Source organism: Balaenoptera physalus (assembly GCF_965194825.1).
Source record: "Balaenoptera physalus genome assembly, chromosome: 7".
Classification (NCBI taxonomy): Eukaryota; Metazoa; Chordata; class Mammalia; order Artiodactyla; family Balaenopteridae; genus Balaenoptera; species Balaenoptera physalus.
This window is the reverse complement of record NC_138886.1, coordinates 88,538,610-88,555,547: the sequence shown is the minus strand read 5'-3', so window position 1 is coordinate 88,555,547 and position 16,938 is coordinate 88,538,610. Positions and strand designations below refer to the sequence as shown.

Here is a 16,938-nt window from a genome sequence, read left to right as displayed (position 1 = left end):
GCTCTCTTCAAAAGGCTGATAGGGTATATTGGCAACAACTTATCCCTTCAGCCTAAGTTACTTCTCAATGAATTAACCTCTTGGGGGACACATTCCTTGTTTCAGAAAAACCAAGGTTCATTAGTGACAGCAGCGGACATGAATTCACCAGGAATGTACTATTTTCAGACTGAAGAACAGCTGCATAACTCAGCCAGGTGTGTGGGTGATAATGGCATACCAGAAACATAGTAGAGGAGAACAAAATGAAAAATGAAAGGCTAGGGAGTGGGGAGGAAGGTAGAGGGAGAAGTACAAGAGGATAAGGACAAGCAAAAAGAAGTTCATCCATTTATGAGTATTTATTGGGTACTCTCTATGTTCCAAGCTCTGTGATAGATTCTGGAGATATGCAGAACAAAATGGACATGGACTTGTTTTCAGGGAGTTTATACTCAAGAAATGGACGAGAAGGGTAAGGGAGGGATAAATTAGGACTTTGGGATTAGCAGATACAAACTACTACATATAAAATAAATAAACAACAAGGTCCTACTGTATAGCACAGGAAACTATATTCAATATCCTGTAATAAACCATAATGGAAAAGAATATGAAAAAATATATATACATATATATGTATATATATATATGTATAACTGTATAACTGAAACACTTTGCTGTATACCAGAAACTAACACAACATTGTAAATCAGCTATACTTCAATAAAAAAAGAAATGGACAAAAAACAAATAATTATTTAATCATAAATGTAACAAATGCTTTTTTAAAAAAAAGTGTGCAGTGTACCAAATAACCAGAAGTTAGGAGGTCAGGAAAATTTGGTAAGTTGGAATATTTGATGGTCTGGAATATATGATGTACCAAGTAACATATTCCCAGGTTCAACCAGGAAGTTTTGGGGAGCTTTGACCAGCTATTGGTCACAGTGTGAAGACAGTGTGCTTAGAGTCAGTGGTTAGCATCTAAACCAAGGAAACCTGGGCATCTACTGTCAGGTGAGGCTCACCCCTGGAATAATCTGAATGAAATAGAGCTGGCTGGGTGTTAGGTTGATGGGTTTCTGTGGACTGGCAAGCCTGCAGTTGCATATGTCCTCTGAGCTCTGCCCTGCTTGTTTCAGACAGTGGGAAACACCATTTCTGTAAGGCACTATGACTACCTTGCTCCCATTCATACTCGATCCACGCCGGATGGTGAAAGCTCTGTTAGCGCCACCCTATCTTGCACATTCCATGCATTCACCAATCAGACAATATTCATGGAGGCCTACAATGTGCCAGGCCTTGTGCCAGTCTGTGAAGATATTGCAGTGCTGCAGGAGGCAAGGAGCTTACTGTCTGATTCAAAGCTTTCCAAACTTTCTTGGTTCACAGTAGTTTATTTCTTGGTGTCAGTAGTTTATTCACAGCACCCTTAGGCCAAAAGAAATTCCTATCAGTTTCTTTTATTTGGAAGTTAGATCCAAACAACTTAGTAAGTATTTATGTCTGAACAACTTAGTAGCTATTTGAAGATACAACTATAAATTAAAAGAAAAAGTAATATTTTTATTTCATCCCAGAGTGTGCCTGCCTGTTGGACACTGCACAACTTCTCCAATCTTGGAATCAGACTGGACATCCCCAACCTCATTCCCTAAACACAGTGATTTTTGTGCGGTTCTAGTTTATTTTTTTTAATTTAAAAAAATTTTTATTTATTTAGTTTTGGCTGCATTGGGTCTTCGTTGCTGTGCGGGCTTTCTCTAGTTGTGGCGAGCTGGGGCTACTCTTCATTGTGGTGCTTGGGCTTCTCATTGCGGTGGTTTCTCTTGTTGCAGAGCACGGGCTCTAGGCACGCGGGCTTCAGTAGTTGTGGCACGTGGGCTTCAGGAATTCTGGCTCACGGGCTGTGGAGCGCAGGCTCAGTAGTTGTGGCACACGGGCTTAGTTGCTCCTTGGCATGTGGGATCTTCCTGGAGCAGGGATCGAACCTGTGTCCCCTGCATTGGCAGGCAGATTCTTTTTTTTTTTTTTTTTTTTAAAGGTTAGACTTTATTTTATTGCCTAGATTCTTTTTTTTTTTTTTTAATTTATTTTTGGCTGTGTTGGATCTTGTTTCTGTGCGAGGGCTTTCTCTAGTTGCGGCAAGTGGGGGCCACTCTTCATTGCGGTGCGCGGGCCTATTACTATTGCGGCCTCTCTTGTTGCAGGGCACAGGCTCCAGACGTGCAGGCTCAGTAGTTGTGGCTCACGGGCCCAGTTGCTCCGTGGCATGTGGGACCCTCCCAGACCCCACATGGGCTCGAACCCGTGTCCTCTGCATTGGCAGGCAGACTCTCAACCACTGCGCCACCAGGGAAGCCCCGGCAGGCAGATTCTTATCCATTGTACCACCAGGGAAGCCTGTGCAGTTCCAGCTTTTTATCACAACTGTTAGAAACCCAGCTTGGCAAAGATATGACATTATTCAAAGAAATATAGTGGAAAAGAAATGTAGTCTAATGTGAAATCGTGAACTATCTCCACTCACAAGCAGGATGTCAGGAGGATAACCCCTGCTTCCCTCAAGTATTTAAAATATCCTGCTGTGCCCCTGAGAGTGCATCTGTGGCACCCAGCACTGGTGGAACATGACTTAGAAACAGGTCTATGATTAGAAATGTCCAAACCCACAGCAGAGTTTCTCAAACTGGGAGCACTTAAATGTGTGTTCAATAATGTATGTCTTCACACAACTGAAAGCCAGAGGATTCAGGATCAGTCTCTCCTGCACTTTGTGGCAGAGTGAAATTGGTCACTTTTACCTCACCAGCACTCTGCCCTTGATAAGTGTGATCCTGAAGGGGTTCCACTAGACAAATACCATAAATAGAGGATTGTATTTTCTGAACCACAAATCCAGAAACAAGGGTGGGTGAACTTATAAAGACAAAGAACCTGAATGTTGTCTGGTTCTGCCCTGGAAGACTTGGACACATGGTCACCATCTATGAGAAACCCCAGTGCAAAACCAACCTCCAAGTCCAGGACCAGCTGACTCTCACAGAGTCTGCAGAAATTCCTAATTTCCTCTATGCCTGCTTGCCTGCAGCCTGCCCCAAGAGAAATTAAGGTAGAACAGAGCCATTTGGCTCCATCTTCCTCATCCCTCTCAATCCATCATTTACACACACACACACACACACACACACACACAGTTATATCACTTGAGGGGCCTGGTAAATAGCTTTAGCAAAAAAAGTCTGAAGAAAGGACATGGACTCCTGAAACACCCTAGCACATTTATAAATAGATTTATTATACCTGCTCTTAAAAAATATAACTGAGGGAATTTTCTCAAGTGATAGCAATGGTCCATATTTTTATAGGATTGTGGATAACGGGTGGATAATCAGGAAAAACTCACCTAACTGTGGACAGATGCACAGATTCTGATGGAGTAAAATAGAATCTAGGTGGTGGATATAGGAGTGTTCCCTGTAAAATTCTTTCAACTTTTTGGGCATGTTTTAAAATTTCCATGATAAAATTTTAGCAAATTTTTAAATTTAAAAACTTAATTAAAAAATAAAATTTAACTCCACTTAAGATTTGTACATTACACCGTATGTTAATGATACCTGCAAAAAACAAAAAGAAGCACGAGAACTGAGGCGGGAGTGGGTTAAAAACAGACTAGAAGGAAAAACAAATCTATCGGATCATAAATATGGATGTGCTTGGTAACTGGTTCTCTTGAACAGATAAGAACTAACTTCGACCCAGGCGGCTACGGAGAGCAGGGGTTGCTTTCTTCCTAATTAACTCCTTTCTCGGCTTGGATCTCTCTGTCTCTCTCTCTGTCTCTCCCTACCATGAGTGGCTGAGTCAGAAAACGCGACAACGGTTCAGTACCTTCCCGGAGCTTCGGAACCACCGGAGTTGCGTACAGAGACTTGGCGGGGCCTAACCTGGAAGACGACATGTAAGCCGCGGCTTGCCACCGCGCCCCTCACTCTCCCCGGGCGCCACAGCGGGTCTGGACGGCGCAACTCCGCGCCGTGCGCCCCGCCCCGCCCCGCCGTGCGCCCCGCCCCGCCGTGCGCCCCGCCCCGCCGTGCGCCCCGCCCCGCCGTGCGCCCCGCCCCGCCGTGCGCCCCGCCCCGCCGTGCGCCCCGCCCCGCCACGCCTGTACGGTCCGCTCCTTACGCCCAGCTTGGGTAGCGATCCGGCCCACCAAAGATTCTGACCCCTACCCTCGCGAACCCAGGGCCCGCGGATGCAGGGCGCGATGGCCGCCCCATCCGTGGACCCGGTCACGCGACAGATCAGCGGCCGCGCCGCCCCAGCCCCAGTCCCAGTCCCAAGCGGCCCCGAGAGCGGGCAGCCCCTGGCCGCCGCCGTGGCCGACCTGCCGGTGCTGGACGTCTCCGGGAGGCGGGTGCTGTTCGGCGCGCTGTTCCGGGAGCGCCGGGCTGTAGTGGTCTTCGTGCGGGTGAGCGCGGGCTGCGGGACGATCCGGAGCAGGGACCTCACCCGCAGGCTGAGACGGAGGTTGCTTCCACGGCCTCCGCTGGGGGGTGGTTACATCGGGCCCCTGGACGGGTCCAGGGCCCGAGAGCGGAGCCCGCCGGGCCTGGCCCCTTCCCGTGGTCATCCACTGGAAGCTTCCGGAATGCGAACTGCTCCTCTCGCTTCCTTGAACGGGAATGGAAAAGCAGCCCGCCAAGCCAAGGCCATTTTCTCAGCGAGCGAAGAGGCCTAGCACAGACTGGGTGCGGCCTAATTTCAATGCATATTTGGGCGCCCCGACACCTCTTTCTACCCGTCTTGGGTGTTGTGTTAATTAGCATCACGCATAATGAAGTACTTGGTCCTTTCTGACCCCGGGGGTGTTAGTTGCTAACTTGTCCTTTTTGCCCGTATTGGGATTTCAGCATTTCCTGTGTTACATCTGCAAGGAATATGTAGAAGATCTGGCCAAAATCCCCAAGAGTTTCTTACAAGTAAGTTTCCTGAGAGTGAGCAGCAGCGAGCCCAGCTTCAGGGCGGCCTTGTGAAAATCACCTGCCATTTATAAGGAGTGCAATGGCATGAGGTGCGGAGTGCACCACCTCCCCAGCGCAGACACTCACAAACCCAGATTCTAACCATCCCACACATCTCTCCAACACCTCCAAAAAGGGGAGGCACGCGTTAGAAGTCTTTTTCTGGCCTGTTCATTATTTCCTGGTTATAAACATACTAACCATAATAATAATTTTATTGTTACCTAATAACCTGCCAGTTCTCAAATGTTGATTGATAATGACCAAAAACAGACATGCTAAAAATATTTCCTTCCCTTTATTTTTGTAATAAAGACACTCCAAATAGTTGTTCGTTATAGGAAAATACTAATATATCTTAAAGGTGAAAATTTGTATTGTTAATGGAATGTATGTTCCACATTGGTCTGACAACCACATACAGGTGTGTTTCTTCAGGCATATAGAGGTTTGTCCTCAGCTGAGCTTTTGAGTGAACGCATTGGGTAGATTTTGTAAAAATAAGGTCTATTTTCAGCAGACCTTATCAATTGAGATGTGAAAGAATAAAATTGTCTGATTAAATAACCCTACTTTAATAGTTTTTATTCTTGTTTAATGTATGCCTTTGGGGGAAGTGTAGAGAACTACTGACTATATTATTTTGAAATTCTTACTTAGCAAAAGAATCATCTGAATTAATTGAACATTTTAGCATACATCTCTTTGCTTTGACTCACACAATTTTGCTCTTTATACCATTCTTCTAGAAGCCTATAGGTGGCATTAGAGTGGAACAAAAGAGTTGGATTAGGGGAAGTTGTATGAAACATGTGATTTCCAATAATATGTACATGTCTTTTTTCTCTCCTAAAGGAAGCAAATGTCACTCTTATAGTGATTGGACAGTCATCCTACCATCATATTGAGGTAAATATATAGCAAATTGGGACTCTACAGGTTAGATCTCTTTCAGACATAAAAATTGTATTATTTGAATCACTAAATGTAGGCTAAATTTGCTAAAATTAAGTCAGATTATCACTATTTTTCTCCCATTTCTTTTGACAAAAATTCCAACTCTACTCTTTTTTCAGCCTTTCTGTAAACTGACTGGGTATTCTCATGAAATCTATGTTGATCCTGAGAGAGAAATTTATAAAAGATTGGGAATGAAAAGAGGTGAAGAAATTGCCTCCTCAGGTAAGACATGATATGTCTCAAGTAGAAAACACTAATGGTGTATTTCACATTTCACATATGCATATATATGCATAGGGGAACAAATGGTAAATTCATAAATCAGCCTGCTTTTTGTGATTCTAATAAGTGATCCAGATTCATGAGACTCTAAAAGATTCATTTCCTGGATGTAATGACATGGAAGGCTGTTGGCGAAGTACTAAATGAATGAAAAATGAAAGTTGCAGAGCAGTGTTTTTAGTATGATTCCATTTTTGTAAAAATAAAAACCATTTTCATAAAGATCTATACTATATATGTGTGAAATGAAAACTGTTTTAAAAGATATTGCAATGATTACCCCAAGGCATGGGAATGAGAAAAGTGGCTTTTGAATTTTTTACAATAAGTACATTTTACTTTTGTAATTACAAGAAAAATAATATTGCTTAATATATTTTCATACCTCAACACCATGGCTTTGAACGCTCTATATTCTTTAATAGATGAAATCTTAGTTTTCATTTAAAGCCCAACTCAAAGGGGCTCTTAATAGCTCTTCAAGCAGAAGCAATTGCTTCCTTCATTGTATTTTAATAGCACCTTGTACTCTATTATATACTCCATAATTGCACTTAAGGTGGTGGGTAGTATAATTAGTTGAAAAGTTTGATGTTTTATTCATCTTTATATGGTCCATATTCCCTGCCCTTACACAGTTCTTTACAATTAAGAGTATAATAAGCTTTAGGTGAACTATTTATATGTATTTTAGGTAGAAAGAACTTGGCTTCTGAAATACCAAATAAGAGAACTCAACTTGAACTCAAATCACTTACTCTCAACAAATGCTGAGAATGACACCCATGGCACCCACTGTGTTGGATGTTCCCAGGAGGACTGTGATAAAAGACACAGCCCCTGCCAACCCAATGCTCATAATCTACTCTGGGAGACAGAAGCAAACAGTCAACTACATTACAGTTTAGGGCTCATAAAAGAGGAGAGCATGTACTGGCAATACCTATAATGCAGAAATGCCTATAACACCAGAAATGCACAGGGAGAGAAGAATCTGGGAAGGCTTCTCAGAGGCGGTGTTGTCTAAGCTCATTCTTTAAGGAGTTAGCTGGGTGAAGTGAGGCTGGGAATGGTGCAGCTGACGGAAAGTAGCACGCGCAAAAGCACACAGGTATGAAAAAATGTGACTGTTGGAGAAGTGCAGTTCCCTGTGTCTGGCCAGAGTCTAGGAGCCAGTTGGGGGATTGTGTGAGCCAGGGGACTGAGTCTGGGAACATGCCAAGGAGTTTGGATTTGTTCTGGAGGCAGTGGGGGAGTCATAAAAGTATTATATTTGAGTGGAGAAGTGATACAGTCTTGTTGCCAGGTGGAGGAGCAATTGGAATGTGCCAAATGGGAGTCATTGATATTCTTGACAGGTTTGTAGTAATAGGCTAGAAAGAAATGACATGGCGTGAAGTAGAGATGCAGAGGGACAGATCACAGAGCTACTTATGAGGTAGAGTTGACAGGATCCCTTTACTGAAGTTTTTAAAGAAAGCAACCTAAACTTTATTAAAACCAATGATGAGGTAGCATAAATACAGAATTTGCTCTTTTTTGCCCCTCTCTTTTTAGTATAGGAAATTGCAACAGTACAGATTGTGAACCTTCGTCTTTGGTAGACTGTTTTCCTGTGCTATAGGAGAGTCTCAGCATGTGTAAGGTCTGTTTGTCATTTAGCCACTTTAGATATAAACTGTGAGTTTCACTTTAGAAACACCTCACCGTTCATTGCCTCAATAAAGATGTGGAATTGCAAAGAAAACATGAATTTAAAGCAAAATACATGCTTGTGATTATAAGAGAGAGTATATTCAAATCATTTAAACTCCTTTGATCTGTGTTAAAGTACTGTATTTCCAAACAGAAAACATTAGGTTCTCACAAAATAATTTTTTAAAGTTCCTACCTGAAAAAGCACAAATCTCAGAATCAGTTTCAGAATAATCCTACTTGAAAATTATGACACTGAAAATAAAATATAATAATTTAAAATTAATGGGACAGTTTATAAAGACAAAGAGTAAGAAAATAAAGCCACTAAATTCAAGGGAGTAATGGGTTTACCCAGTATTTCGTTTTGCCTTACTTGATAATAAGCCAATTTATGGTGTTAAATCTATAATGATTACTGTAGACAGCAGATAAGCACAATGCAGAAAACATGCCTCTCATAATACTTAATTAATCTAATGTTTCAAGTTAAAATTCTGGTCTTGAGTCCAAGAATCAAACTAAGAGGAAAAAATGAAAAACAAGAGTTTTACACATAACTAAATTCTTACTAGCAAAATTAGATTGTGCTTTACAGCAAAGATTGTGAAATTCTAGGTTGTGAATCTTCTTCAATTGAATTTCTAAAATTTCAGAAATGTTAAATGACCCTTCTTCAGACATGAGGAGATAGTTTGGATTTATGAACATCTATTTTAAGTGTAAAATCCTAAAAAACAGTAAACTTTAGTCCTTTACCCATGTCTCTAAGCTAATGAGCCTGTATTTGTTTCTTGGTGAGATGAATGTCCATCCCAATATAAACATGAAAGAAATAGAAAAGTTGGAGAGATGAAGGAAATAATAGGTATCAGGATATATTAAGGAATCAGGCAGGTCAAAGGCAGCATAATCATCAAAATAAAAAGCAAAAAGCACTAGTAGGAGCCGACCGCAGGGCTGAGGGTTGGGCTCTGTGCTGCGACCCGGCAGGAGAAGATGAACGGGACTGGTAACTGCTGTACACTGGTGGACGTGCACCCAGAGGGGCAGACGGTGGGCAAGAGGACCTGGGCCATGGTGTCTTGCTGCTCAACCAGTCATTCTCTGGCCTCAGAACTGGTGGAGTCCAAAATTTAAAAAAACTAAAAAGATGTAAAAGGCAGGGATAGGAAAAAGATAAGTTACAAGAAAGGTAGAGACTGAGTTTCTTTACTCAAAGGGAGTGGAGGACTTCCCCGGTCGCGCAGTGGTTAAGAATCCGCCTGCCAATGCAGGGGACCCGGGTTCGAGCCCTTGTCCGGGAAGATCCCACATGCCGCGGAGCAACTAAGCCCATGCGCCACAACTACTGAGCCTGCGCTCTAGAGCCCATGAGCCACAACTGCTGAGACCACGTGCTGCAACTACTGAAGCAACAAGAGAAGCCACTGCAATGAGAAGCCCGCACACCGCAACGAAGAGTAGCCCCCACTAGCAGCCAACTAGAGAAAGCCTGCGCGCAGCAACAAAGACCCAACCCAGCCAAAAGTAAATAAATAAATAAAATATGAAATTACTTTAAAAAAAAGAGGGGGGAGTGGAAGTGAAGTATCAGTTACTGTGAGAAAGGAAATAGAAAAACTGACAGCCAAGCAAAGATGGAGTGGTAGCTATAGTTGCTATTGTTACAGCTAAACCGCAAAGTCTCAGTCGCATAACGTGGGAGAAGGTTCTTTTTCTTTCACATTTCAAGAAGGGTATATCTATTGCGTGCTTCTCCAAGCAGCAATTCGGGGACACAGTAGGAAAGACTCAGGCCCTTTCCATCTTGTGGCTCTGCCATTATCAATCCAAACTTCAAAGGATGTAGAAGGAACATGGAGAATCACTCCTGAGAGGTTTTTAGGAGGTGCCCTGGAAGTGGCACACATCATTTTACTCATTGGTTAGAGTGTAGTCACATAGCCATACCAAACTCCAGGAAGTGTTTAGCTGTGGTCCCAGAAAGAGGAAACGGGTTTTGACCAGCGTATAACAGTCTGTGCCACAATGTCTCCTGAAGAGGAATGTAGTTATCTATTAGTTAGTAAGAGACTAAACAAAATATAAATGGGGAATTAAAAAGGAAAGCACTACCAGTTTGGTAAGTCTGTAGCTGACATTTTTCTATGGCAGAAAATGATCTGGGTGTGTCATCACTTCTTCCTTTAAAGCAGTAGTTCTCAACCGGGAACAATTTTGACCCCTGCCCCCAGGGGACATTTGGCATTGTCTGGAGACATTTTCAGTTGTCACAGCTTGGTGAATGGTGGTTGCTATGGCATCTAGTAGGTACAGAGAGCAAGGATGATGATAATCACCCCACATTGCACAGGACAAAGAATTATCTGGTCTAAAACATCAGTAATGAAAGGCTGAGAACTGTTCTTTGAAGGAAGAAAAAAAGACAAGTCAAAAGTAAGATGACACATAAGAAAGAGACTGTTTTCTAGAAATACTGTTATCTTAATATCTAATCAACTATAAAATGACAGCATCTAAAGACAATTCCTAATATTTCAGGACAGAGCCCCCATATAAAATCAAATATACTCTCAGGAAGCATTCGGAGCCTGTGGCGGGCAGTGACTGGCCCTCTTTTTGATTTTCAAGGAGATCCAGCTCAGCAAGGTGGAACGCTCATTTTAGGTCCAGGTAAGCATCAAAGCCCAACTTCAGCAGTACACTTCTCGTGCTTTTTAGAAGTCCAGAGGCCATCCACTTTCTTTATAAAATAGCCGCCATGTAAAAATGGGCAACTGGACATGGTAACAGTCAGGATGCTGTGCTTTCATAGGGGTCATCATTTGTTTTCAAATGCTCCTGTGTATTTTTGATGTTTGTTTACTGGATTTACATGATTCCATACCTGAGTGATTCCAGGTATTTGGGATAGAAGAAATCAGCATTGGTTTGGTGACTTGTATGTGGCTATAACACTCTTTAAAAATTTCAGTGGAGGCGAACATTTTCAAATGGGAGAAAACCATCAAGAACTTTTTTTTGTCAATAGAAGAATCAAATCTAGTTATTTATATCTAACAAAACTAGCAGACTTGCCCTATGTCAGAAAGCAAGTCAAGGGGAATTCCCTGGCAGTCGGACTCAGTGCTTCCACTGCAGGGGGCATGGGTTCGATCATGGTCAGGGAACTAAGATCCTGCATGCTGAGCAGCGTGGCCAAAAAAAGGGAAGCAAGTCAACCCTAGGGGCAGCTTATTCAGTAACAGTTACTCTAAGCTGCATCCTTTAAATAGCTTTCTTTTTTTATTTAATTTAATTTTTATTTTATATTGGAGTATAGTTGATTTACAATGTTGTGTTAGTTTCAGGTGTACAGCAAAGTGATTCAATTATACTTATAGATATATCCATTCTTTTTCAGATTCTTTTCCCATATAGGTTATTACAGAATATTGAGTAGAGTTCCCTGTGCTATACAGTAGGTCCTTGTTGATTATCTATTTTATATATAGTAGTGTATATATGTTAACCCCAAACTCCTAATTTATCCCTCCCCCCACCTTTCCCCTTTGGTAACCATAAGTTTGTTTTTGAAGTCTGTGAGTCTGTTTCTGTTTTGTAAATAAGTTCATTTGTATTTTTTTTAGATTCCACATATAAGTAATGTCATACGATATTTGTCTTTCTTTGTCTGACTTACTTCATTTAGTATGATAATTCCTAGGTCCATCCATGTAGCTGCAAATGGCATTATTTCATTCTTTTTTGTGGCTGAGTAATACCATTGTATAAATGTACCACATCTTCTTTATCCATTCATCTGTCCATGGACATTTAGGTTGCTTCCATGTCCTGACTATTGTAAATAGTGCTGTAATGAACATTGGGGTGTGTGTATCTTTTCGAATTATGGATTTCTCTGGATATATGAACAGGAGTGGGATTGCTGGATCATAAGGTGGTTCTGTATTTAGTTTTTTAAGGAACCTCCATACTGTTCTCCATAGTGGTTGTACCAATTTACATTCCCACCAACAGTGTAGGAGGGTTCCCTTTTCTCCACACCCTCTCCAGCATTTATTGTTTGTAGACTTTTTGATGATGGCCATTCTGACTGATGTGAGGTGATACCTCATTGTATCAGTAGCTTTGATTTGCATTTCTTTAATAATTAGCGATGCTGAGCATCTTTTCGTGTGCTTTTTGGCCATCTGTATGTCTTCTTTGGAGGAATGTCTATTTAGATCTTCTGCCCATTTTTTTATTGGGTTGTTTTTTTGATATCGAGCTGCATGAGCTGTTTGTATATTTTGGAGATTAATCCCTTGTGGGTTGCTTTGTTTGGACACATTTTCTCCCATTCTGTGGGTTGTCTTTTCATTTTGTTTATGGTTTCCTTTGCTGTGCAAAAGCTTTTAAGTTTAATTAGGTCCCATTTGTTTATTTTTGTTTTTATTTTCATTACTCTAGGAGGTGGATCCAAAAGATATTGCTGTGATTTATGTCAAAGAATGTTCTGCCTGTGTTTTCCTCTAGTAGTTTTGTAGTATCCAGTCTTACATTTAGGTCTTTAATCCATTTTGAGTTTACTTTTGTATATGGTGTTAGAAAATGTTCTAATTTCATTCTTTTATATGTGGCTGTCCATTTTTCCCAGCACCCCTTATTGAAGAAACTGCTTTTTCTCCATTGTATATTCTTGCCTCCTTTGTGGTAGATTAATTGACCGTAAGTGCATGGGTTTATTTCTGGGCTGTCTACCCTGTTCCATTGATCTATAAATAGTTTTACTGATCAATTTGAACCACCTGAAATTCCTTTGGCTTCCCTCTACTAAATGGCTGGGCATTGGATCTCTACCACGTTCAAGTATTGCAGTCAGGGACAAACACCCAAAAAGCCTAAATCACTGTGTTGTAAACTGATTTTTCTTGGTTCTTCTTCATGTTTAAAACTGTTCATATTAGTGAGCATAGCTTCTACAGGTTATAAAATTAACATTTACTTTAATAAATTCCAGATGTCTATAAGGAAGTCTTTAGAAGGAGGATTTTGACCAAATATCATAACTTTTTTTGGTTTTTTGCAGCTGGAACACTATAGCTAGCTAAAATCTTTCATTTTATTTAATCTCCCTTTCCCTCTCTCTCATGAATTTACACTAGTTAGACTAGCCAAAAAAAAAAAAAAAAAAGCTTTGTTTTATGAGAATATATCCTGTAAATTAGCCCAGAATGACACTGAGCCATATTTCTGAATGAATTATTTCCATCCTCAGACTTGTAAGGCATTATTTTTTGAGTCCCTCATCTCCAGGTTTCAGCATCATTTGAGCACACGTTCTGTTGTGTAAGAATGAAGAGCACACAGAAAGCATCATTTGTGTGCCCAGTTGGGAGCAGACTTAATAAAATTTTGGTACTACCCATTGGAAAAATTGTAGCTCCTTTAAGGAAAGAGCTGGGTTTACCTACTTATTTATACAAATCTCTTACACGGTTAACCAAGTATTTAATTTTGCCTTATTTGATAATAAGCCAGTTTATGATATTAAATCTACAGTGATTACTGTAGACAGCAGATAAATACAATGCACAAAACATGCCTCATAATATTTACTAATCTAATGTTTTAAGTTAAAATTCTGGTCTTGAGTCCAAGAATCAAAGTAAACAGAGCACAGAGTATAAATTACGACTATTTTATTTGAGCAGATAAAAGAATTGTGAACATCTAAGTGTATTGTAACTGATTGTCTTAATGCCCTTATTTTTTTCAGCCTCTTTTGGTCTATGGTTATAATGTAGATAGCCTATTAAATCAGTATTTGGGAGTGAATTTTTTAAGGAAGTGATTTATTCTATTATTACATTTAAGAAACAGATGATTTTCCAGCTTGATATTTATGCTAGTTCCATATTCTGCCTGTCTGTTTGACAGGATATTTTATTTAATTACATTTAATAAAACCTAACAGATGGTTATAATTTAAGAATCTTTCCCCTTGGATCTCATAAAACATTAAGTATTAGCCTTATTTAATGATAATTTTTGTCATGCTTTATTACCTTAATTAAAAATTATTATGTCATTATATAGAGAATATTATGTACTCCAGGTAAATAATTTTTTCTTTTTTACTAATTTAAAGTTAAAATGCTTCCTTGATTCTAGTAAGCAATAAATCTAATGAATAACACTGTATGTCAACCTTTACCTTTTATTCTTATTCTCTTCTAGGTAACAACATCCATTTTATACACCGTGATAGGAATAGGTTGGATCACAAACCCATCAACTCTGTTTTACAGCTTGTAGGAGTTCAGCACGTGGACTTTACAAGCAGACCTTCAGTTATCCATGTGTGACATTGCAGACTCTGTCGCTTTCAAATGGACCTTGGGATGTGACCTGAATTGTGGGAATGCAGTATACTTGTGCAGTGCCTAACTTGTTGGCTCTTCCCAGCCTTTGAGGAGTTATGAAACCATAAAGAGACCACCAGTTGAATAGCATGCTGAGAGGCATCAGTTGTCAAAAATGTGACATATATTTATAATTTTATAGCTTTTAAAGTTTTATTTTCTATAAAAATTTTTGTAAAAAAGTTAAATTTTATTTTTGCAAAATAAAACTTTAAAAGCTATAAAATTATAAATACCATTCTTTATTTTACATTATGATATATCCATTCAATGAAGGTTTTTTTGGCCATTAAAATCATAAATTCTCATGAAGAACATATAAGGAGAAAGGGAAGCAACCCAAGACCATTTTATCCATTGAGAAAAGCAGGATCTCAAATTCTGTAAACAGTATAATCACATTTTTGTATGTATATGTTTATATTTTTGTATGCTTAGAAAGACAGGAAGTAAACACACCAGAGTATCACAAGTTAAGTATCTCTAGGTGGTAAGATTACAAGTGTTTTAATTTTCTTTTCCATACTTTTTTATATTTCCCAACTATTCTATAATGAACATGATTCATTTTTTTGGCAAGGAAAAGGTCTTTAAAATTATATGAAGAATATATCCCTACATAGCAAGCTCCACAAAGGTACAATTATATAGGCTGCAGTCCACAAGTTTCTATCCTGATTGCTTTACTCAGAGGAAATACAACAGATGGAACCTTCACAGAGCCTGTGCTCACAGCATCTTGACCACACACCCACCGTCCATTTCACTAGGATTTTGTTTGGGGAAACGGGAACGGGGTTGCTGGTAAAAGGAGAGAAATATGTTTTAGATATTTAAGATACGTATTTAAAATATAATCAGTATGCTTTCTGAAAGGAAATTTTAAGAATTGTTTAAACTAAAAAAAAAAAAAACTTTGTAATTTAAATGTACACTGGTTAGGTTGTATATTCCTGGACAGTTTCTATTTCTCACCTCCAAGTTTCTTTTATTTAGCAGACTATTGTGATCTTTTATATTTCTGGAATCATAATATGTTTTGTTGGAAGTGTCCCAGGAATTCTGTTGAAAAGTACAGCAAAATTAAAGTATTTGTAATTATTAGCAAGTATAATACTGCTCTGAACTTAAACTTTTATATCAAGTATATGGAGTCATACACAAAATATAAATTTAAAGTGTCCAAAAATTTGAATCTATTTTCATGTGTATATAAATGGAAAATCATATTTTTAATCAAAAAAAATGAGTTATCTTATAAAAGTTAAAATTAAGGTATTTTGTGCTATTTTTTATAGTAAGGAGACTGGTGGCCCAGATCCTTCTACTGATTTTAGACTTAAAACTGCTGAATCATAGCTTACACAAAATTTATATATTTACATTTATAATGTACATTATATATATACATTATGAAAATGTACACCACATTTTTTAAGATACATAAATGTTCTCTATGTGGTTTCATGGAGGAACAGTTACATAAATATAGTGCAGTAGTAAATTGCCTACCCGAACAAACATTTAATATAAAAATTACTTATAATAGGTGCTATGAAATATATAAACATACTCCATATCCAATAATGTACTGGACACAAAATTTTGAAAAACCTTTTGGTGATAAATATGTAGAAGTGCTGGATAAAAAAATAATAACATCTAACAGTTTTGTGGTGCTAATTATTTGCCAGGTACTATTCCAAGTTCTTTACATACATTAGCTCTGTGGAATTGATATTACTATCATCATTATCATTGTCAACTCCATTCTACAGAACAGAAACAACATCTTTTTTTAAGTCGAACTTACAAGAAAGTGAGGAAACTCCACAAGGGCCAAACAGAAGCAGAAACCAGGCTGTTGACCATGCGTTGAAGCCATGGGCTGCCCTGAGGGCTGTCCCCCTCCCAGGAGTTAGAGAAGGCTGTTTCTTGGCCAACTCAAAGGCCTTACACTGTAGAGTTAAAAGTAAGACCACTGCTTAAAGCACTACCTGAGACCTGGGACTTCTGAGGGCTACGACAGTGTAAGAATGGGCTGCAGTCAAATCCATCTATAGACCAAGGAGCCCTGTGAGGAAATATGTTGTAAAGCTTCTGCAATGAACCTTTGTGGCAAAAAGAATTTCAATAAAATGAAAGTTCATGTTTAATTTAAAAATTCAAGTATTTTTGTTTCTCAAGGATATTGATAACTAATAGCCTGCATAAAATGTTTGTTCATGTTGCCATCTACCATGGGGGGGGGGCAAAGTGATAACACTGACCACATGAAAACTGGAAGACAAACTTTCTAAAGAAGCAACATCTACTTCAAGGTTAAGAGTTATTTTAAGAGTGTTCCAGAAGATGATTTAAGACATGCAGTTGCAGAAGGTACACTTACACATCATTCTGTGAAGAACGATTTTTCATTTAGATCAGAGTTCTTTTAAATTAATTTCACTTATGTTCAATTCCAAGTTTTCTTGTGCACATTTAAAAAGTGAAGTGGTAGTTCTTCATGTACTGGCTCTGTTAGCAGAAAACTCTGAAAACAGTTTCAGGATGCCAGTTTTAAATCAGTATTATCAGAT

The 16,938-nt window shown here is 39.3% G+C and overlaps 1 protein-coding gene across 4 annotated transcripts; it reads left to right on the top strand.

Annotated features, from left to right (window-relative positions):
* Positions 1-4,120: 4,120 nt before the first annotated feature.
* PRXL2C (peroxiredoxin like 2C) lies at positions 4,121-16,523 on the top strand. 4 transcript variants are annotated; one of them, XM_082469912.1, is made up of 6 exons: positions 4,121-4,459; positions 4,902-4,970; positions 5,868-5,921; positions 6,089-6,194; positions 10,584-10,625; positions 14,175-16,523. In XM_082469912.1, exons 1-6 carry the CDS (start codon positions 4,244-4,246, stop codon positions 14,300-14,302), a joined length of 615 nt encoding a protein of 204 aa, XP_082326038.1. In that variant the 5' UTR covers positions 4,121-4,243; the 3' UTR covers positions 14,303-16,523. The 4 variants fall into 4 exon arrangements, with proteins under 4 accessions (XP_082326038.1, XP_082326037.1, XP_082326039.1 ...); XM_082469910.1 differs by having other exon boundaries at positions 4,124-4,459; positions 10,494-10,625; XM_082469911.1 differs by lacking the exon at positions 4,902-4,970 and having other exon boundaries at positions 10,494-10,625.
* The last annotated feature ends 415 nt before the right edge of the window (positions 16,524-16,938 follow it).

Bases quoted from the DNA above. Each gene is read 5' to 3' on its own strand.
- PRXL2C (XM_082469910.1), top strand. From the start codon at position 4,244: ATGCAGGGCGCGATGGCCGCCCCATCCGTGGACCCGGTCACGCGACAG. The intron at 5,922-6,088 runs GTAAATATATAG...CTCTTTTTTCAG, and splicing joins CATCCTACCATCATATTGAG to CCTTTCTGTAAACTGACTGG. The intron at 6,195-10,493 runs GTAAGACATGAT...CTAATATTTCAG, and splicing joins TGAAGAAATTGCCTCCTCAG to GACAGAGCCCCCATATAAAA.